This window comes from Triturus cristatus, chromosome 12 (assembly GCF_964204655.1).
Source record: "Triturus cristatus chromosome 12, aTriCri1.1, whole genome shotgun sequence".
In the NCBI taxonomy this organism is placed as follows: Eukaryota; Metazoa; Chordata; class Amphibia; order Caudata; family Salamandridae; genus Triturus; species Triturus cristatus.
Genome location: NC_140595.1, coordinates 83,866,111 through 83,889,196, shown reverse-complemented (window position 1 = coordinate 83,889,196; position 23,086 = coordinate 83,866,111). Strand labels below are relative to the sequence as shown.

The 23,086-nt window shown below is 48.0% G+C and overlaps 2 protein-coding genes across 11 annotated transcripts in view; one reads left to right on the top strand and one right to left on the bottom strand.

Moving 5' to 3' along the window:
- ADAM15 (ADAM metallopeptidase domain 15) overlaps nucleotides 1-3,965 on the bottom strand; it is a 192,829-nt gene extending 188,864 nt beyond the window's left edge. For 4 of the 8 annotated variants that reach the window (XM_085638482.1, XM_085638485.1, XM_085638484.1 and 1 more), the window contains exon 1: nucleotides 1,992-2,866. In XM_085638482.1, the coding sequence (XP_085494608.1) occupies nucleotides 1,992-2,145 (154 nt within the window). In that variant the 5' untranslated portion in view covers nucleotides 2,146-2,866. Of the gene's footprint in view, nucleotides 1-1,991 lie in introns of all 8 variants that reach the window. The other 4 variants (XM_085638483.1, XM_085638486.1, XM_085638489.1 and 1 more) reach the window with 3 other exon arrangements.
- A 144-nt stretch (nucleotides 3,966-4,109) lies between these two features.
- LOC146772651 (zinc finger MYM-type protein 1-like) lies at nucleotides 4,110-11,794 on the top strand. 3 transcript variants are annotated; one of them, XM_085637589.1, is made up of 3 exons: nucleotides 4,110-4,246; nucleotides 9,085-9,198; nucleotides 9,576-11,794. In XM_085637589.1, exon 3 carries the CDS (start codon nucleotides 9,608-9,610, stop codon nucleotides 11,717-11,719), a length of 2,112 nt encoding a protein of 703 aa, XP_085493715.1. In that variant the 5' UTR covers nucleotides 4,110-4,246; nucleotides 9,085-9,198; nucleotides 9,576-9,607; the 3' UTR covers nucleotides 11,720-11,794. The 3 variants fall into 3 exon arrangements, with proteins under 3 accessions (XP_085493715.1, XP_085493713.1, XP_085493714.1); XM_085637587.1 differs by having other exon boundaries at nucleotides 4,229-4,481; XM_085637588.1 differs by lacking the exon at nucleotides 4,110-4,246 and adding an exon at nucleotides 5,270-5,474.
- The last annotated feature ends 11,292 nt before the right edge of the window (nucleotides 11,795-23,086 follow it).

The window sequence follows — 23,086 nt, the reverse complement described above, 5'->3', positions numbered from 1 at the left end:
GGCTTTATAAAAGTATATTACAGGAGCCAGGGACTAGATTTTTGCAAAAGACAAGAACATCACAACAAACCCAACGACAGACCTGTTCAGTTGTCCATACTGCAGCATAGAAAACTCCACTCTAAGTGGTGGTGTGTTTGGAATACAGAGGTGGGGGGGGGCAGTAGGAGAAACACTTTGGGGCTTATTTACAAGCTCCTTGCGCCGCGTCACTTTTCCCCATATTAAGTGACCCACCGTCAGTGAAAGGGGCATGTAAATAAGGTCCACCTTGTTTTTACGGGCCTTGAGTTGCGACACTGCGTCTATTTCCCTGAAAGAGAAAAAGACCAGGTGTCTGAAACTATAAAGTGGGTTTTCAGACATAAACGTGTTGAAACCTTCATACCACTATATTTTTTTGACATGATCAGTTGAACTCAAAGGAGTCGCCTCATACAATTACAGTTGGCTCTATGTGACATCACATTAAAACAACAGGTGATGAGTGGGATGCCTGCAAAGATCTCAGGCACTGGCAATCGTGTGGGATCATTCCAGACCATCACCGTTTGTACCACTTCAGACATGGAGCAAACATATGCAAATCCAACTTGACCCTGCCTGCACCAGTAGAACCAGTCCTGCAGAACTACCAGGCCACATTCCTTCTGAATTGGAACACAAGCTGCTTTCAACATGTCGATCCACATCAGTGAGGAGCAGCTTGTATCCCGTGGCACATGATGCTCATAACCCATATCTGGGCATACCCATCGCCCCTAGGGCATTACATCATGACTACAAAAGATAATAGGTGAAATTAGGCCTGGGCGAGGTTCCGTGGAGCAGAACTCCACGAAGTGACCAAAAAACTCCTCCACGCTACTTGGAGTTCCGTAAGCAGCAGAGTGCGTTAGGTCATACCGTTCGCCCTGATTTTTTGCGCCGGGTGTTTGTCCCGTGCTGGAAAAATCGGCGCAAACGTTATCATGCACAGCACAAAAGGACGCTCCTTCTTTCTGCAGCTCGAGTAGATGTTCTTCTAGAGCAGCAGCGTCCTCAGCGTAAACAGAAGATTTCTCAACTACAGCAGTAGGGGTCATCCGCGACCGCCCGTGTTGAAAAATCTCACCCAGAGGTGGTCTGGAGTAAGATTTTCCTCACTTGCGCTCGCCAACTTAACGTTGGAGAGGGCGAGCAAGGAAAAAACTCTGCTATATGGAGCTGAGTTTTTTCGGGACTACGCGGAGTGGGGAAAACTCCGGGAGCGGAATTTAACACCCAGGCCATGGTGAAATGCGTGCATAAGTCTCAGCCAATACCAATCCCTCAGGCCACATTCCGGTACATTTTTGTTCCCATTGCACCACTACAGATGGTGAAAAACCATATGCAAATCAATCTTGGTGGTGCTCTAGTAGAACAGTCCAGGCCAAAGTGCCAGGTCACATCTCTTCTAAACAGGGGCACAAGTAACCTTTAACCAGTTTCAGCCTACACTGGCTTATCTGGAAGATGCAGCTTGTATTCTAGGGTACCGTACGCACTGAACCTATGTTTGGATATACCGGACAGTAATATGGCCTGTGCATTCTTGTACACGTTACCTTCAAATCTGCATTTTTATGACCTATACCTATGGTGGACATTATAAATTAATCACATACCGAAAGATGTGTGATAGTCCTTGCTGGTCATCAGAGCAGCTGAAATTTACGTTTTTTTATGGCGTGCTGCCATGCTGCTTCATATTCAACTTGGTTCCTTATTCAAGCCCATTTTTATACCTGGGAAGTGACAACATGTTATTCAGTAGATCATCTACCATACTGATATGTAGCCTTATTGGAGTTACACAGCTGCTATAAGCTATGTGCTGCCTTGTCTGTGTGGTAGAACAATATCTTTTAATGCTATTCCATTTTAAGAACTGGATGAATGTCTATGTGCATTCATTCATACACAGCCACAGCCCCATCACTTGGGGCAACAACAGTGAAAGTTCTTACCTGGCCAGTGGTGACCTTGTTCCACTCCAGGCATTGGGCTTTGCTTCTGCTTAGAGACATTGTTCACAGGTGGGTGCATTCCAGTCTCAAGGTGCCCTATTGATGTCCAACAACACAGACAGAAGAAGATAAACAGTCCAAAGGCCAGCTCCATCACTGGTCCAATAGACCTACAATCCAGTCGTAGAATGTGGGAGGCAACTGTGATCTTCTGTATGGCCCAGATTAGACAGGACAAACATCAACTAGCTCACCCTGATTTTACAAACCAATAGACCTCTACTTTCCCAAATCTCTCTGTAAAGCATAAATATGTGACTTTAGAAACACTTGTTGGGTGGCACTGGGTTAGCAGTCTCCTCCCCGTGTGATGACAACTAGCTCTTTGAGGTACCAATTGTAGGACAGCGAGACCCGCAGTCCTCTTCTGGGAGAGAGAGTCTGCATTTCCTGGGTGCACATCTAGTTTGATGGTGTCTGGGGTAACAGTTACAAAGATTCCATGGGCTACAGTACCTTGGACATTGCTCCCACACTAAGACATTGATTACTGGAGTTCTAGCTCCACAGATGGAGTTATTGCTGTGCCCGCAAATTTAAAGTTAAAAGTTCCAGAACCATGCCGCTGTGTTTTCTGCGATTACTAAAGCTGCAGTTCCTTGTACTTTGTCGCAGTAGTTTCTGGGTTTCAGTTTCCGACACTATGAGTTGTTCTTCTAGGAAGGAGTTATATACTGTGTCACACAGTTTTCAGAGTGGCGTATGGCATTTATATAACCTCTTAGTGGCTGTTGTGTGATTGAGACACTTGTAACAAATAAGAATGAATTGTGAGTAGCTGTCAGGAGGGAATTATATTCCTATCATATAATTACAATTGTGTAATGCCCTGCGCACAAAATGCTGCAGTTCCTGTGACTCGTGGCACACCTATGCTGAGGACAGAACCTCGGCATAGACGTCCAGGAGAGGCATGATGAAAGTGCCGGGAGTTTTCAAAAGAAAGCACAAGTATTCCAGAAACAAGTACAATGATAGAGTGCAAGTGGCTCTTACAAAGTGCTAACGCCCGGGGCAAAAAGTGCAAGTGTCACAGGAGAATGTCTTAAGAAGCGGTGGGGAGGCTGAGAATGTCAGCTCATTTCCCTTGTGTGGATGTGCACGTGCACCTGGAGGAGGTTCCTTTAGTTTGAAGTGCAGCCCCTCTCTGAGAGGAGCGTAAGGAGAAAGTGCAGGGGCGCATGGGAAGCTGCTCGTGAAGGGGAATAATTACAAGCTAGAGTGTTAGTTGCTGCAGATGTCATAGGAAAAGGTTTTCTGTGGAAGAGTGGTGCGGTCGCTCCCCAGCACAGCTCGTGGTGCGGATGTCTTAAGGTCAAAGATGCGAATATTCTAAGTTTAGCATCCTTGCTTCGCCACGGGCTTGGGGCGATGTCCTGAGTTCACGGGTGCTGAAGTCCCTAAGGAAGGGATGCCCGCAAGTGTCCTCATTACAAGGTGAAGATGTCCTCTGAACAGTCCAAGGTGTGAGAGCCCGAGCCTCTAGCAGTGATGCTGTGCAGTCTGTCAGGAGGGTCCGGTCGGGTGTCCAGTGCAGCTGGCAAGTGTCTAGACCAGTCAGTGCCGAGCTGCCCAGGCCTGTCGGTGCTACCCTGGGGCACAGACCCTTCTATATCCGGGGATCCAGCCCTGTCGGTGCCCAGGTATCCAGCCTTGTCAGTCCCCAGCGGCACAGCCCTGTCAGTGCCCGGTTTGTACAGACCCGCCCGTGCCCCGCAGCCAGCTCCGTGCCCAGGTACCTGCCCCTCGCAGAGAGTCTTCGAATCCCACGCAGAGCGGCAGCGGCAGTTTCGTGGGCCGGACACAGAGTAAGGCTCAGGACGGTTCTCGTCTGGGGAAATAAACAGGGGCGGAGGTGGGAACCCCGAGCGGGGAAAGCCTCAGGACGGGGCAGGTGGGGAGCGGCCTAGGGAAGAGGCGGGCCTGGCGCTGCGGGGAGTGGGCCTAGCGCGGCTGGGAGGCGGGCCTAGCGCGGCGGAGAGGCGGGCCTAGCCCGGCAGAGAGGCGGGCCTACCGCCGCGGGGAGGCGGGCCTGGTGCGTCGGAGAGGCGGGCCCGGCGGGAGCAAGTCGCTGTCCTGTCTTTCTGTGTCGTACTCGTATTTAACTTGGCGCGAGTGTTATGACGTGTTTTGCCAATAAAGTTCTTTCGAATTTGAATTGGATTTGATAACGGGCCGAGGGAGGAGACTGAGGGGTGAGTAAGGCTTGAGAGAGGTAACGCGCCAAGGCGGGGAGGGCCACTGAGAGAACACCGGGGGCAGGAGGCGTCCCTGAGGAGGAGAGACGCGGAGGTGGAGAGACCGAGCCGGAGGAGGCGACGCTTGAGGAGGCAACACGGGGAGTTTGAGGAGGCGGGCCCGAGAGTGTGGCGGCAGCAGGAGATGCTTGAGGGAAGGCAGGTTTTGAGCAGGACTTGTGAGAGAGGGCAGGTAAAGGCTACTATCTTAGTAGTTTAAGGGTATTGTAATTGCATTTATATAGTGTTTTCTACCCACGACGAGGCATCGACGTATCCTGAATTTGTTCTTTTCAGCGAATAGGTAATTTCAGAATCGGGGAAAAGGATATCTCTCCACCATAAGTTGATGAGTTGCAACAAGAGGGGAGTAGTTCTGGGAAAAGTAAATGATCCACACACGGCAGTGGGCTAGTAAATATTTTTTTAGTTAATGCTATTTGACGGTCATGACGGGTGTACATTCGAAGTAAAAGGGGTTTAGAAGATTGTTTTATGGAATATATAACTTTTCTTCGCATGCCGTTACTACGCGGTCGTTAGTACGACCGCGTTGTTAGTTAGCATACCTTTACATCGCAATTCGGAACTACGAATTGCAGTAAGGGGGTGCTGGATGTTGGAATAGTACAAGTTACTTTTCCAACTCCAGTCTATGCGGACACTAGGGAAGGTGTTGGATTTTAAATCCAACACCCCTTAGTGCAATTCGTAGTTCCGAATTGCGTACTAAAGGTATGCTAACGACCGCGTAGTAACGGCATGCGAAGAAACGCCGCTTCCCAGTATCGAATATTCCTCTGCTCCAGACAATTCTGGCGCTGCTGGAGCAACGTCTGGATTGGCTGAGAGGCACGCACGCGGCGCGTATTGGTGGCACCGACTGGTGCGTGTAAGTTGTCCAATCACTGTGGCTTTATGCACACAGTGATTGGCCCGAAGATTTTATGATGACGAAGGACCGTGACGTGATGTCGCAGCAGACTGAGACACCTCGTGCTCAGTGGTGTGTAGTTGTGTCGTAGGTCCTCTCAAGCTCAGTCGTCTTATGGCGCGGAGATACTCCTTCGGGAGTCGAGTCCAGCGCGATACAAACCCATAAATAAATAAGATGTTAAGAGTTTCGAGTCTTGCGGCAGAGGGGAAAAAACTCGTGTTTCTGCACATCTCATCAAGAAACACAGAAGTGAGTATTTTTAGACAAGCAGGTTTCGGTATAAAATTACTCATTACTGTATCCACAATGGGTGTTCGGGTACTTTAACTAGGTGCGAAATAAAGTCCCCGCTCCCAGGTGAGAGGCCTCTTAACCCCTCGGACCCCGGCTGGGGTTCAACCCCTTCTGTTACACAGGCAGACCCGAAGAGCCGTGGTCGGGTGTGCAGGGAGAGATGGGGGGGGGGGGGGGGGGTGCTCTTTTACATCCCGAGCCACAGTCTAGGAAACGAGAGGGTTGGGGGAGCCCAGTGGAGCACATTCATCTCATCCCAGCACCACAATCTGGAGCCATAGACAGTTTGTGCATTACGCGGGAGGGGGGGGGGGGCACCTACTTCACACACTGACTAAAGGCCGGCCTCCAAGCCCCCACTCACTGCCGCATCCGGGACCACACATGCCATAGCACCCTCTTGGGAGTATGGAGAAAGTTTGCTGTTGCTCAACCAATTGAGTGCGTAGCCCCTCGAGGTCTCCACCAAGTGGCACTCCGGCTGCGACGCAGTCAACTTGCCGTGCTTCCCTTTAGGCCTTACTTCTAGTCCCATCCAGATTGTTCAGCTCTCAGCCAAGCACCCACCCCTGGGTAACTTGGGTGTAGGGGTCAGGAGGGCACCACGTAACTGCTCCGAGAGCCCTCGGTGTCCAGCCACTCACATTTGGGGGCGCTAAAAATGCCCGGGTTGTGTACTCCGGGTGCCCCTGGACCATCAGGCCCCAGTGATTCAGATGTCTTGTCGGACCAAGCCTAATGGTGGCGAGGCTGGGGGAGCTCATCGGTGCTGCTCCCAACTCCATCGGTGACCAGTCCATGCCCCTGAACAAAACACACTTGCTGGTGTATCCTTTAATATAGTTGCTTCTTTGGAACCAACTGTGTTTCTTAAATTGCCGATCCTTTCCTTGTTATACTTGTCGGGCATTTTGCGAGTAACCACTTACCGGGACCACTATTTACGAACATTGAGTGTGTATACTGACGTACCTTATAGTTCAACAGACATTGACTATATATTCTGTTACATTAAGAAGTGCTCAAGGAAAGCCATAATGATTTATGTGGCCCAGAAGTCTCAACAGCGATATGTACAGGAATAAATGCTGTGGCAATTGAATGGTCCGTCTGAGAAGGTCTGTTGCCTGTTTCTTTCCTTTGCAAATGTATTAATCTGATAGTGTGCTGGCTGCAAGTGTACAAAAAGCCACGGTTTGTAATGATTTATGTGGCCCAGAAGTCTCAACAGCGATATGTACAGGAATAAATGCTGTGGCAATTGAATGGTCCGTCTGAGAAGGTCTGTTGCCTGTTTCTTTCCTTTGCAAATGTATTAATCTGATAGTGTGCTGGCTGCAAGTGTACAAAAAGCCACGGTTTGTCGCAGCCCAGGGGCCGTACAAAGAGCCATAAAATAAATGCAGATATCATGGCGTGGCGATGTAAAATGAAAGCAGCTTAGGGGCAGCTTCACGTGCTGGTGCCGCCCAGCATCGCTGACGGGTTTGTAAAAATACCCAGGTATGAAGAGTATAATATTCCACTTACTGCCACGGGGGGTGGGGGTTTGACTCGTTGCCCCTCCCCACGCTTTACTGATCGGTCTGAGGTCTACTGAACTGGAGTCAAGGGGCCATTTTGCATTTTCCTTCCTTGCTTGCACGGTGCACCAGTGCCCACCATAGGGCACTGCTGCATGTTTGACTTGGGCAAACTCCAGTAAGTGGCGGGGATGAGACATGGGGATACAGGAGACAAGCCAAAAGAAAACCACAAAGGAAGGGAGTGTTGATGTACATATCCATGCATTTCATTGCAGACTAGGTTTTATCTCTGCAATCTTCAGCAACGGTAACGTTACTCTGAAAATGCTTTTCTTTTACCATAAATAAACGTGTACTCTAGCGGAGTAGATGTGGGAGAGCTACTGAAAGCTCGAGCCCGAAGCCTAGCTCCGGCGGTCTTGTTGAACCTCAAGCCCGCAATGAAAACGCTTATAAAGTGCATTGTAGCCTTAGCTATGACGACTGGTGACGCTGGGGCCAATTGGGTTATTTTGATAGGTTTTCGAGTGCCAAGTTAGATGGTGATTTAATTTCTGTTTCCATTTTAAAGTTATACAGTGCTTAAGTTACATACATTGTAACTAGAGTGCTAGGTTAGGCGGTGAGTTATTTTTGCCTCCTTCAGAGTTGATGATAACAGAATGCATGGCACAACTGAAAGGCTATCATGTATAGAAAAAAAATCCCATGGAAACCTGCCGTATCAGTGAATGTTTTTTACATTTTGATTTGTTTGTGCCAGCATTTGGGAGCCATGTTGAGCCTCGGTATCGTTTTTTCTTTTGTACCATTTTATCAAGGCCACGCCTCTTGGCTTTGCCGATTTTTTTTTTTGTTTTTTTGTATCCTGAAGGTATTTGGAAACCAATAATTACAGGAATTTGTAAGTCAGAGGGCCTTGTACTCAACCCTTACAGCTGCATGGGGAGTCAGGGAAGGTCCCCTAGTTGGACCGACCCAGTTTGGTGTGTTTTTAAAGCACTAAGGTGGGATACAGACACATTTTGGGCATATACTAGTCTCTTGAGCTGCTATGTGTGAAGAACAGCATACCAGGCGGTGCCTTAGTCAAGGCCGGATGTAGGCACTCCATCCATGCATGGTTCTCTGGCGTGACGAGTCACCATCTTCCTTGTGACAGAGAAACCTAGCGTTCGTTGTCAATGCATTTTTTAGCCTCAACCAAACATGGCATCTTTTTAGAGGGTGTAGGGAGTAAGTGGTTGTTTGGAGGCTGAGGGCACTTGGGCAAGATTAATGAACTCAGTGGTGGTGTGTTAAATGTAAATATAGGAATGACAACTCAAATGTGTTCTGCATGCCTCACAGACACTGCGGCTAAATAACAGCAACGCACATCCCTGTTGGCTTGTTTTCTACTCAAGAGTCTAATTCCCGTTGTGAGTGTACAGCATTTTATTTTTATTGTGGAAACCGGAAACATAAACTGGCAAACGTATGCATATTAAACAACTTTTTCTAACATGCAATGCCTGAAGTGTGCTAGCATGATTCTCTTATTTTCTCTGTCTAAATTAGCATTCCATTTGAAATGTGTGCAGTAGAAAAACAGCGCACACAGTACATTATAGCTGATAAGTAATGAAGGCAGCAGATACATGGGTACCTCTTAGAAATGTCCCTTTTTGAAGGGTTATGCCCAAACTTTTTGCTTCTTCCTCCTAATTTTCCTGACCTGTTTTTGTTGGCTTTAGGGCTCCGGGCACTTAACCACTGCTAATAAGTGCTAAAGTGCAACTGGTCTCTGTGTAAATTGATATTCTAATTTATAATCCCTGATTGGCATATGATTAACTGGCAAGTCCCTAGTAAAGTGCACTGAGTGTCAGGGCCTGTAAATCAGATGCTACTAGTGGGACTGCAGGACTGTGCCACCCACATGAGTAGCCCTGAAAAGGACGGATTGATTCCTGCATGTGAAGGCTGAGGGGCGCTGTCTTATCTGTGAGAGGACCGTCTGTGTTTGGTTGACTAAATGGTTATATATTTACTTTCAGCACCTGGTAAAGCCTGACAACAAGCATTACCTAATTTTTGGGCGAGGAACAAGAGGCCCCAACCTCCTTTGCTGCTCTTTCACCCCTACAACCCAGTAAACACCAGTGTTAAAGGTAAGGAAACTGATGCTATATTCTTTACATTGGAGTTAGGGCTATGTAGGTGGCACTCTACATGGTGGGTGGGTCCACATTTGGAACATTGTACCCTCAGTGGATGGAATTTACTAATGGCGTTAAACCTGTGCTTTGGGCTATAATGGAACTTGTCGAAGGCACCATCTGTTAAAGGCCCTCAAGCAGTGTCCGTTTCAGTGCCTTCAGCAACGAGTATGGCACACAGAGGCAACAAGGCTGTATTTTTAGCAGTCCTGTTGTGCAAAGGGGAGCTGTTGGAGATCCATTGCGATAATGCACAAGATGTATGTATTTATACTGGAATTTGATATAATTGCACCAAACCTTATACGTTGCACTTTGATTATTGACAGGTTTCTTTGATATTGGTAAGGCCAGCATCAGCATGAATACAGTAGAAGAGCTACTTGCAAGATCATTCTTTCAGCGGACACATGAAGAGAAACTACATATAAAGCAATTGGGACCTGATCGGCCTGACCTGAAACTACAACAAACTACCCAGGACAGAGGAAAGACTTATAAACATACATTCTCAAATACCTGGTACACAAAAGTTGACTGGCTTACAGGGTGCGCGTCAACAAATTCTCTGTTCTGCTTCCCCTGCATGCTGTTTGGTGGTGAATTGCCTTGGACAAAACAAGGAGTAATAGACTTAAAGGATTTGTCTGACAAAATCGAGAAGCATGCACACACAATAATCCATATGGAAAACATGACGAGACTGGGAATGTTGGGAGACCCGCCAATTGAACACCACATAAACGACACATGCCAGAAAACAATACAGAAACGCAATGAAGCAGTTGATGGGAATAGACACATACTTTCAAAAATAATTGATTGTATTCGTTTCTGTGGTGCTTTCGAACTGGCATTGCAAGGCCATGATGAATCAGAAAGTTCCTCAAATCCTGGAATGTTCGGAGACCTTGTGAATTTAATAGCAAGCATTGACCATGACATGAAAGCACATTTAGCAAGTGCTACAGTCTTTAAGGGCACCCCTGAAACAATACAAAATGAACTCCTTGAGTGTATGCTGCAAATATTGAGAAGCCATATTGTCCAAGAGGTGCAAAACGCAGACTTTGTGGCTATTCAGGCTGATTACACCACTGATGTGGCCACAAAATCACAGTCCGTATTAGTCTTTCGGTACCTTGACAATGACAGTACAGTTGTGGAGAGGTTCTATGGTTTCATACATTTAGGAGATTCTAGTGCAGAAGCCATTACTTCAGCTATACTGCGTGAACTGAACTTCATTTTTCCAGAGCTGCCTCAGAAAAAAAAACTTATCGCACAAAGTTATGATGGTGCGTCCGTAATGAGTGGAAGCCTTGGTGGAGTACAGAAAAGAATTAGAGATGTGTACCCTAATGCTCATTATGTGCACTGTTACGCCCACCAACTTAATCTTATAATGCAACAGGCAGTATCCAGGATCTCCGCTGCACAAATTTTCTTTCAGGATGTAGGAGGCATCGCAGCATTCTTCTCACATTCCCCCAGAAGAACGGAAGCACTTCAAGAGATTGTGGACAAAAGGCTTCCAAGGGGATCCTCAACTCGTTGGAACTTTAACATCCGTACAGTCAACCTAATATATGAACATAGGGAGGACCTTCGGGAATGTTTTGAGGACATAGAAGCCAATGATTCCTTTGATTACCAAAGTCAGATTGAAGCCCGTGGCTTTGGTAGAGCACTACAAGACCGCGAGTTTCAGTTCTTTCTGTTTTTATTTCAAGAAATAATGTATTTTGTCGACATGTTATACAACCAGTTACAAGCACGAGGCATAGATAGTGTGTCTGTGCAAAGAGATATCAGTATGTTTGTCACCAACATGAGCAAAGTGAGAGATGGGGTTGACAATTTAGACAGCAAACTGCCAGAGCGTTCTACTTTTGCAAACCGCTGGAAAAACATCAGCAGTCTGGTCCGAATTGCAAAGGAGATATGTGACCTTATAACTGTGCATGCACAAGAACGTTTTTCTTTCACTAAACATTTGGTGAGTGCTGCATTACTGCAAAGTGATCAGTTTGCAAAATATGATCAATCCTTCCCCGAACAAGCTCTGAATGAGGCTGTGGAAGCTTATCCTATGCTCAACAAAGAGGACCTGAAAACTGAGTTGACTGCACTGTACGGAATGAGTGTATACCGGAAGGCCACTGGTGCCATTTCTTTGCTGGCTTTAATACAGAAACTTAATATGGAAAAGTCCTTTACAGAGACAGTGGCTTTGCTAAAAATTGTCATTACCACTCCTATGACAACTGCAGAGTCGGAACGATGTTTTTCCACCTTAAACAGAATTAAGACATTCCTGAGGAACACCGTGATTCCAGAAAGACTGAATGCTTTAGCAATGCTCTCTATAGAGAGCAACCTAGTTAAAAGAATCCCAGACTTTAACGTTCAAGTTATTGAAAAGTTTGCTGCTCTTGAAGACAGGCGTGCTGATTTTAACTACAAAAAGTGAACAATGTTGAATGCTGCAAGTTTGCGACTTGTTTTTTGGTTTGTTAAATAAAAAAACATCTGTGGTAATCAGAAATGCATTGTATCTCCAAGTCTGTTATGAAGCTCTGTGGTTATACTGAATAAGCAGCCACCTATGTTATGACATCTCTTCATTAATGTAATAACTGCACTTTCACAATTGCTTTATTAACCTTCCTGCTTTCTCGAATTTGGTTGAAAACGCACCATTTCTTTTTTTCAAAATTTTCTCGGGGGATATAAAACACCCCCCTCCTGAACCCCCATTAGATTGTTCGGGCTCGCTACGGTGCAGTATGAAAATCATTTTACGCTTGCCACTTTCAAATGTCACCAGCCGCCACTGTTCTGAGTACCTGATAGTCGTACCTGCCCATTTAAAGCACTAAGCGTGAGTAACACGCCATCAGATTTAGCAGTCAGCCAAATTGTGTCTGATTTTAAGTTATTTATCAGGCAAGTTGATGACCGTTTTATCTCAGACCACATCAAGTTTAATAATCTCTGGACTCAGCAATGTATCCATTGTGAGAATGAGTTCCCATGAATTTTTGAATGCCAGAATTTGGCTGCTGAGATACATTTATAGTATGCTGCAAGGCTGATATTTGTATCCTAATTTGCCCTAAACTTGCTTTCATATTTTTATTCTTTTTGTTCTAGTCTTTAGTTTGGTGGTAATGCCGTGTGTTTGCTACTTATGGCTCAAAGGGGCGTGGCCGATGTAATTTGGGGTGTGGCTTAAAACCCCTAAACTAAAAATCTGTGCTTAGCATAGTGTGCCGCCCGACTTGTATTTTGCTGTTTCTGTCATTGCATCATGATATACAATACAAGTAATATCATACCTACAACAAACAAGGCAGGATTATTGGCTTTGTCAGTGGTTGTTAGTTGAATAAGATAACTAAGCAGCAACTATGGCTTGTTAAATATAATATTGAAAAAGCTTCCACTTAAAGCCCTGCTGACACCACAACGATGGTGCTGCTCCTGAGTTTCAAAAAGAGAAGGGAAATCCAGAGAAAACTACTCTTGAAAGGATTTCCCTTCCCAAACAACGCTCACCTAGCATGATGTCATGCCGTAACTTCACCACTAGTGAGAAGTGAGCACGCGCTTATCAATGTGCCTGCTGTCACTGCAGTCCGGGAAAAAACGAACCGCCCGTACCAGGGCACAAAACAGAGCCCAATAGAGACCTGTTTCGAGGCCCACTTTAAAAAACTGCCGATGTTCAGCACCAGTGAGACCTGGCCCACTTAAAGCCCTGGTGCTAGTGCATACAAACAGCACAGTGGTGTGTGCCGACAGTTAAGTAATAATCACCCGCAAATCTGGATGCATAACTTCTGTCACTGGTTGCGTTACATAAATAATAAAATGCTGCTAAAAGGACTATTGGAGAATAATCAATCTGCTTAGTGCCGTATTCATTCAAACGTCATTGGCCGATGCACCTTTGGCAGCGAGGGAAGTGACGGTCCCTCTTCAGCCTGGTGGCTGCATGCTGTCATCCATGCAAGAGAAGGGTTCCTGTCACTGCGACGCTGTAGTCCACACGAAGGTGTCCGGCTTCTTTTTGATGGTGGGGTCAGGTCTCTTACACCTGAGGGGTGGGTCTGATCTAGGACTCATTATAAACTGGCAGTGGTGATAGTCGGGACAGGGCCCAGTGAAGGAGCCTGTGACAGCCATGCAGCTTAGGAGCAGTTTGAAGGTAAAGCAAATGACAGTATGCCCAGCCACAGAGCTAGAATGTGAAACAGGATGCCCTAGTGAAGAGCACCTATCGTCGAGGGGTCATGAGCCATGGACCCACACATTACGCATTAAGCCATTAAAAGGGAAAAGCAAATAACACTGACCATGGGTGAGTTAGTGAGCAAGATCAACATGGCTTGGTGGTTTTCCAAAATCTTAAATCTGGATATGATCAACAGATTCTTGATACCACTTCATGATCTATCCTGACTTTTTTATAACACACATGGGGCCGGAGAAGGTAGGAGAGACAGAATTTAGTAATTTCTAGTGCAGCAGAGATCTTATAGAATGCCATCTGTGAAGTTCTCTCCAGACTGTCAGGAGTCAACATCAATGGTGACATCTTTGTGTTTGCTCGCATTGCTAGAAGACTATGGTAGGCTTAGGGTCTGTGCTTCTGCAGAAACAGGAATATGGAGAATGGACCCCAGTAGTGTATGCCAGCGGGGCACTGACAGCCATCGAACAGCGCTATTAACAGATATCTGTTCCCTGTGTGCACTGACCCCAAGCACCTCCTGGCATTATTTCAAGGATCTTCTAAGCCTTCTCCCAGGATTGAGAAATGGATTCTCCAGTTGCAGTAATAAGTGTGCTTCGTAGACTTTCACATACCAGAAGACTTCCTGTCTTGGCACCAGTGGCAAGTAAACACTTAAAAAAAGAAGAGATCACAGAACACCGTAGAGGTTGTCAGGAAGGTGATGGAAAGGCTGCACCCACTCCTTATGTCCACGGGAGACATTGTGACTGTCATGAGCACCAGTTACTGTCTTCTACTAGCCCTCTAAGCTATGCGGGCTGGTGAATAACCGTAGCTAGTTAGCACTCAGGTCTCACCACGAAACCAGTCAGATCCTGAAACCCCCTATACCACATCAGGAATGAGCTGGTTTTCTTGTTGGAAGGCAGTCTCCTCTTAGGCAACCACTTAGTTTAGTTTAGTTTAAAGGAGTTTGTAAAGCGCCTGGTGAAGCCTCCCGGCGTGTCCCCGCGCTGTGGAGAGAGTGAGTTATGTGGAAAAAGAAAAAGGGAACCTATCACGGATTAAAGAGGCAAGTTTTCAATTTCTTCCTAAAAGAGGTCTCATTCACCTCTAACCTGATGTCCATGGGCAGGAGGTTCCAGTGCTTCGCTGCCACTGTGCGGAAGGATCTGCCTCCCATTCTGGCCTTTTTAGGACTGGCAATTCTGAGCAGACCTATACCTTTGGATCTAAGGGTTCTGTTGGGTTCATATGGCGAAGCCAGATCCGACATATAGGCAGGTGCCTTGTTATGGAGGATCTTGTGACACCATAGCAGAGCTTTAAAAATGATCCTCTTCTTGACAGGCAGCCAATGGAGAGTTGCCAGAGAGGGTCGTGAAGGGGCTCTGCGGGGCAGTCTTAATACTAGGCGTGCTGCCGAATTTTGTATGACCTGTAATTTCTTTATATTTTTCTCTGAAGTGCCTAAGAGTAAAACATTCCCGTAATCAATCCGGGAAGTTATTAGTGCCTGCGTCATAGTCCGTCTGGAGTTGAGAGGCAGCAAGTCAAGGGTACGGTTGAGAGTCTTCATCACTCCGAAGCACTTGCCTACAGTTCTCTTTATATGGCTATCAAAAGATAGCTTATTGTCAACCCAGACTCCTAAATTCTTCGCCTCCCGGCTGGGAGGAGGCAGAGGACCCAAACCGGTGGGCCACCATTCTTTAGTCCAATTGGTCTCATTACCTCCAATGATGATGACCTCTGTTTTGTTTCCGTTCAGTTTTAGACAGTGCTCTGTCATCCAAGATGCCAGCCTGCTCATACAGTTGTTAAAATTAACGGCTTCCGTAGATGGGGCTTGCGTCAAAGATATTAGAAGTTGCGTATCGTCGGCGTAAGAGACAAGCTCCACGCCGAACGATTGCACCACCTCTGCCAGGGGGGCCATGTATAGATTAAACAGGGTGGGACTCAGGGCCGAGCCCTGAGGCACCCCCTGTTCAAGCCGCACACTGTCTGAGAGGGAAGTCCCTCTTTGGACTTGGAAGCTTCTATCGATCAGAAAGGCTTTCAGCCATCCCAATGCCCTGTTGGTTACTCCAGCTTTGTTTAGACACTGTAGCAAGATGGAGTGTGCTACAGTGTCAAACGCGGCACTGAGGTCGAGCATGATGAGGGCCATGGTCTTGCCCTCGTCTGCTCCCTTGCGTAGGGTTTCAGTGGCCCTGAGGAGAGCCGTTTCCGTTGAGAAGTTGGATCTGAAACCCGACTGGGATTTATGGAAAACATCGTGTTCTTCAAGATGTTCCATGAGTTGGATGTTGGCAATTTTCTCGGCTAGCTTGGCTAAGTAAGGTAGCAGGGAAATTGGCCGAAGGTTGTCCATAATGTCTTGGCTGACATTCGGCTTTTTCTTGATTGGTAGTACAACTGCCTGTTTCCAGTCCGCCGGCAGGCAAGCTGTGGAGAATGAGATCTGAAGTAGATGTCTATAATGAGGTTCTAGAGCAGGGAAGGCTTCAGCTAAAAGTTTCGGAGGCGCCGGGTCTCTGGGAGAGCCCGATTTGATTTTGTTACACAGTTTAGACAGGACTTCGTACGAGGGAACTTCAAAAGATTTGAGGCACTTTAGAGTCTTAATAAGACTGTCATTTTCTGTGAAGTCAGAAGCCGACTCTACATGATTGGCGAAGCTTGTATATATTTTGTTGATTTTACCTGAGAAGTACTGTGCAACTTCATTACATGATTCCACAGAATCATTTTGAATTGAGGAGTTAGTATCTACTACAGATATTTCTTTGTAAATCTGAAATAATTCCTTCGAGGAATTGCCTGCTTCCATGATACGGGAATGATAGTGCTCTGCCTTAGCCAAACGTACAGATTTGTAGTACACTCTTTGAGAGTTTTTATACTTTATTTTAGTTTCTGCGCAGAAATTCTGGCGCCAAGCTCTCAAGTTTTTTGCAGGTTGTTTTCATGGTCTGCAGTTCTTGGCTAAACCAGGGAGCAGCTTTTTTTAGTCTCCTGGCATTAGTCATGATACGACTGGGGGCAGTGATATCGAGGGCCTTGATTACGATATTATTTAGATTATTGTTAGCTGCTTCACAGTCTTCCCCTTTAGGAGGGCCCTCCTCCTGAGTAATTTTAATAAAAGATTCTATAGAAAAGCTCTTCCATTTTCTGCGTTTATACCGCAGAGATTGGTGTTGGAAATGCTCAGTTCTGTCCAGTTGAATCGTGATCGGGATAATGTAGTGATCCGACCAAGGTATGGGTATAGACTCTAAGGTGTGAACTCCCTGCCAGTTCCCAAAGATAGGATCCAGTAGGTGACCTAATTGATGAGACGGTTCCTTGTTTTTCATTTCAAGTTGAACCGAAAGAAGCTCCGTTTGAATCTCAGAGGCAGCATTGTCTAGTGGATCTTCAAAATGAGCATTGAGATCACCTAGCACTAGAAGTCTGGACTTTCTAAGTGCTAAGTGAGTAATGGCTTCCATTAAAGTGGAAGTAAAGTCATACATTCTGCCAGGTGGGCGATAAATCAGGATGCCCGAGACGGAGTGGTTGGGGCCGGTATTAATTGTGAAGGATCCAGCTTCACTTATCATCTCACAAGATCTGGCACTGCAAGTGTGATGCCTGACCAACTTCAACCATTTATGGATAGTGAAAACAAAAGGTAGGATACTCAGTGTGCTTTCCTCATCTGGGCGACCTGGTGCAGGAGACGGTGAGAGCAGTGTCATGGCAGGAGGTGTTTGGGTGCCTGTGGTAACTGTAGCAAGAGGCCAAGTGAGCGATCCAGGTCTGAACAATAAGGCAGATGCTGTAAACATGTGGTCTGATCATCCTATGTATGTGTTTAGGGCGAATCTTTACCCCTCCAGCTCTACAAAGACTTTCAAGAGTAGACTGTGAAAACAACCACCAGCTAGTAGTTCCGCTGTTTAATTATTATTTTAATGCTAATATTTTGGAGGAATGTAATGTGTAACACGTGTGGTATGGTTTTTTGTGCTGACAGTAAAGTGAGAGCTATATAATGAAATGGGTTCCCTAACCGATTGTAGAGGGGCGTGGCCAACAACATGGCCGGGTAGCTGCGTTTTCCGCTAGCTCCAACTAAATCCTGAGCAATATCCTGACCCTCGACGCCTGAAAATTGCTCCTGAGAGGATCGGATGGTGAGCTGAAGCTGAGAAAGGCTGGAAGACCGCAGCACCGGAGGTTCTTGGTGGTGTTATGAGCCCTTTCTGCAGCGTTGCTGGTGTGTGACCTTTTAAGATGGCAGCTTGCTGCGACTAGTGGCGTAGGCCGATAGACCCAGAGACGGCCCAGATGAGTGGAGTGGAAGCGTGCCGAAGCACCGGCTGAGTGGAATTGTCCCCCCCCCCCCCTCCCCGAGCGGGCTCACTGGTGGAGTGAGGGGGTGGTCTGCTGGTCACAGACGCATCAGACTGTCTTCCTGGGGTGAGTGGACTGTAGGGGCTTTGCCGGTAGAAGAGGGTGCCCTGCTTCCGGCGCTGCTATCCATTGCCGGCCAGCACGAACGCTGCTTCCTCGGGGGTGCAAGGTGGTTGCTTTCTCCCTACCCCCCTATGGCTGATGCCTGCATGCAGTGGGACTCTGTGAGCTGCCCGATCTGAGGCCGCGACAGTTCTTTTGGGCCAAAGGAGGAGGAAAAGGTCCGTGGGCCCCTGGCAATGCAGTTGCCTGGCGGTGCTCGCCCTGAGGACACCTGCACGCTCTGGCTGAGACCTGCCTGACTGTGTTGTTGAGGCGGAGGGAGTGGCGGGCTCTGAGGCAGGCCGTGCCGCCCAGGGACTGGGTGTCCGGGACCCAGAGATCTAGCATTGTAGATGGCGCGGCCGAGGCGGTGCCATTGCTCCACCAGGGCGGAAGCCCTGGGACTCCAGGTGAGACCCTTTTTGCCTTCAAGACGGGCGGTGTGGATTGCGGCCGTGCAGAGTGACCAGCCTCCACTGTTGCTGCACTGGGGGGTTCCTGTCTCCGCCCATAGTGCAGTGTCCGAGAGGCGGCGAGCCTCGTCCCATGAACACCTAGCAGTACGTCGCAGGGCGGCTCCGCAAGGTCAGCTGTGGCTGGGATAGTGCCTTTCTTCTTCTTTCCCCTTCCCGCAGACCCTTCCACAGCAGAGGCGAGTGGCTGCAAGGTGGGGGTAGGACATTGTTGTGCTGGCATGCCCGGGAGTGCATATCGACCTGCTGCCTTTAGAGACAGTCACAGCAGTGTGGGCGCAAGACTCGGACCTCACGAGTTCTGCATACAAGGCCCTACAGCTCGTGGTTCATGCACCTCGCCACCTTGTACCTGCTCCTGTTGGGGACCCGACAGCAGCCACTCAGGCGTGAAGGTCAAGACAGTCCGCCATGTAGGCAGAGAGCTGCTTGGAGGATACCCTGTTCCGGCTGGCCTGGGGACTGAGGACAGCACTAGTTGCATCACTGGGAGACCAACTATGGTGTGCTGAAGATCGTGGGTGAGGGTGAGTGCTTAGGCGTCTGCCTTCCTATCGGTCGACCAGCAATGGTGAAGGATGAGGATCCAAAGACTACGCGGCAGGGTAAATTGGATTGCTTTGCCACGGTACTCCCTGGGACAGCAGGAGCAGAGGAAGGTACAGTTCCCCCGCCCCCCCCTCCTGGATGGTGCGGCCATATTGCAGGCGATCCGTTAGTACAGGGAAAGCTTGGAAGGGAAGATGGCTGAGGTACGCTCAGAAGTTGCATTGCTACTCAAAGACCCGTGATAAGTCGTCTCCCAGTGGGTTACCAAAGCTGAGCAACGCATCTCGGAGCTAGAAGATACTTCTCATTCTATGCAAAAGGAGGTGATGGGGCTGTTAGCTTAAATGAAGGAGGTGGCCTGGAGGGTCAATTATGCTGAAAACCAGGCCCACAGAAATCTTCAATTTATTGGGTTCCCAGAAAACGCTGAACGAATGGATGCGGGTCAGTTCCTCTTGCAGTTTCTTAAAGCCACCCTTCAGAATACCCAGTTTTCGTCCTGCTTTGTCATAGAACGGGCACACAGGATGCCGGCTGCTTGTCTGCCTTCTGGGGGCCCCTCCTAGACCCTTGATAGCCCGCTTTTTGAACTTCCATGATAGGGTCCTGATCTTACATGAGCTAAGGAGGATGGGGAAAATTAAGTATGAAAATACACAGGTGATGGTCTTCCGGGACTTCTCCCGGAACGTGCAAAAACAACGGCGCACCTTTGATCCTGTCAAGGCGAAGCTTCGAGCACTCGAAATTCAATATATGTTACTGTTCCCAGCCAAGCTTAAGGTCATCCAGGGCAACACATTGTTTTTTCAGACTCCGGAGGAGGCATGGATTGAGCAATGACCTCAACTCTGGTGCCGATCGTCCCATACTCCAGATCGGTTCAACGGGAAAAGATTGAGGTCAGGACAGGATCGACCTAAAGAGTGCAGGAGACGTGGAACACCAGCGAGGTCCTTACCACCTAGAGAAAGTAGGTCTCCGATATCGGATGAGGCTGTCGTACAGGGCCAGATGTCACACACCTTGTTAAAGCCAAGTGGTAATACCCATACTGAATTGTCGGAAAGGGAAGACTCAGCGGATGCAGACTGTGAACACCCGCTACTGGAGGGCATTCAACGATTAGAAGCCCCGTATCCGATTTTACTTGGCACAACATCAGACGAGTAATGGTGAAGAGCACTGAGATAGGGCCCGACAGCCGCCCACGGACAGTAAGACAACCCGAAGGCTTGGTAGACCTTGCATATCTTGGGCTTGAGACCGGGCAATACACTGAGGGTTGTTAATGTACTGTTGGATAGTTAAATTGAACTGGGAGAGCTACAGACATGAGTGGATTACCCGTGCCAGAGTTGTCATGTTGACAAGTTGTGCGAGGGTGCGAGTACCTGCAGAGTGTAGGGTGAGGGGTAAGCTAGACAATGGCTTGTGTTGAGATTGTCACGAAGGAGGTGGGGGGGACTTTTTTTTCCCGTTCAGTCAAAAGAATGCAGAGACTGAGCTGGATATGTGGAATGTGGGCAATCCTCTGGGAGGGGGTGGGGTGTGTAATGAGTCACGTCTCCTATTACCATGACGGGGATAGATTTACAGCATTGGCATGAAATGTCAGTGGGCTAGCAAACAAAATCAAGCGGGGTCTTGTATCAATATCTGAAACGACTTAAACCTGACGTAATCTTTTTACCGGAAACTCACCTAATGGGCTCGAGCTGTTCTTTCCTGGGGAGGGGACAAAATACCACCCTAGGGCACGCAGGCTTCACCAAGGGGTCTAGAGGAGTGGCAATTCTCATTAAAAAGTCACCTCCCTTTCCTATTGCTCAACAGTGACTAGACCCTGATGGTACCTATGCAGCAGTGCAGGGGATTTGGAATCGTACAACGTTCTTACTCTGTGCTTATGCGCCCCTACACCTGCAGCAGCATACACTTGACAGGCTGACTGATATCCTATTGCACTCCGGACCCGCCATACATATCATAGGTGGGAACTTCAATGATGTGGTCGAGCCTTCCCTCGACCGAACACAAGTACGACCGGGGTCCCATGGATCTACAATGCTGGCGAAATTTCAGGACTCCCTTGAACTGACGGACTTGTGGCGACAGCACCACCCAAATATACAAGCCTATTCCTACTTTTCGGGGGCCCATTGGGTATATTCAAGATTAAACTATCTCTTTGTTCGTGCAGGGAAGGTCGGGCCGGTAGAGGGGGTTTAGTACCTAGCCAGGGGCATCTCCGGTCACTTGCCGCTTTGGTTAAAGGTGGGCGGGAAGGGTGACCGTCACGTAACGAATTGGAGGCTGAGCCCATGGGCCTTGAAGGATGAAAGGGTGGCGGAAGAGATCAGGGCTGTCTCAGAGCTCTACTTTAAAGAGAATGTAGGTTCAGTTCAGTCAGCAGTCACCCTATGGGAAGCATTTAAGACCGTGATCAGAGATGGAGTGCAAAATATAATTGCTCATCAAAAGAAACGAGAAACCCAGGAAACGCAAGCTTCTAAGCCTTGAAAGCAGTGGTGACTCCGCAATGGCTGGTCGGACTCTTCGCCAACTTGATATTACTAAAAGGGAGTATCCGGCACTGGCGACCAGGGAGGTGAGGGCTCTCCAATTGGCAGTCCAACATCGACTCTGAGACGGGTGACCGGGCAGGGAAACTTCTAGCGTGGCTGGGCAGGAAGGACATGGAGTTGAGATGGGTGATGTCAATCGCAGAGCAAGGCACAACTCATACCACACCCACAGGTCTTGCAGGGGCATTTGCGCGGTATTATGCAAATCTATATGCAGCTGATTCACAGACAGCCGTGGTGAAAATCACTCATTATTTGGGCACAATTGAGCTTCCCTCGCTCTCTCTCTGGAGGAGAGGGACAGACTAGAGGAAGACCTCACCCCCGAGGAAGTGACGGAGGCCATCAGCCGCCTTAAGTCTGGTAAAACCCCGGGTCCCAGTGGCCTCCCGGGAGAATTTTTCAATCTTCATCTGCTTGCACCACACTTACTAAATATGTTCCTACCTGCAAAGGATTCTTCCAGCAGATCTTTGGATAGCCACGGTTGTGGTAATTCACAAGACTGGGAAGCCTCCGGAGGATTGTGGGTCATATCGACCTATATATCTGCTTAACATCAACACCAAAATTTTAGCTACCATTCTTGCGTCGTGGATCCTGTCTGTCATCACCCCCTTGATCCATAGGGACCAATCTGTTTTCATGCCTTAGCGAGCCACGCGTTTGAACCTACGTCGCTTGGCCAATGGGATGGCCACTGTTTAGGGTCTGGACAGTCCTCACCTGCTCCTTTCTTTGGACACTGAGAAGGCATTCAATACCATTCATTGGCCCTTCATGATCTGCACCCTGGAGAGGTTTGGCTTCGGCCTCCTCTTTAGAGATTGGTTATCACTCCTGTATAATGCTCCTGAGGCCTTAGTCCGTGTCAACGGTGAGATCTCGCAGAGTTGGCCGATTCAGTGAGGTACCAGGCAGGGCTGTCCCTTATTTCCCCCCCCCCCCTCCTATTATTTGCTCTTGTATTGGAGCCTCTGGCCTGTGTGTTTGGATCTCAACTGGGGGGGGGGGGGGGGACGACTCATTTTTTAGCAGAACGTATATCCTTAAACGCGGATGATATTTTATCGGAGACCGATCTGGTAGTGACACTCCCCAAACTGCTACACATTTTTGGGGAATATGGCCGCCACGCTGGGTATAAGATTCATTGGGGCTAATCTACTTTGTAGCCCATAGTCGGAACGGTAGAGCCCCATGCTTATCCGAGCTGTCTTCGGTTGTCTACAGAGGGGTTCACCTACTTGGGCCTCTATAGTACTACTGAGCTGGAAGCCAACTTGGAGCGTAATATCGGGCGGATCCTCGCAATTCTTCCAAGGCGATGTCAAGAGATGGAGGAAACTCCCCTTGACAATTATGGGGAGGGCGGTGCTGTACAAAATGACTATGCTCTTGCAATTACTATACAGTCAGTCAGAAAACTTTATTTCGGCTGTCAGCCATAAAAGTTCATATATCACAATACTTTAAAA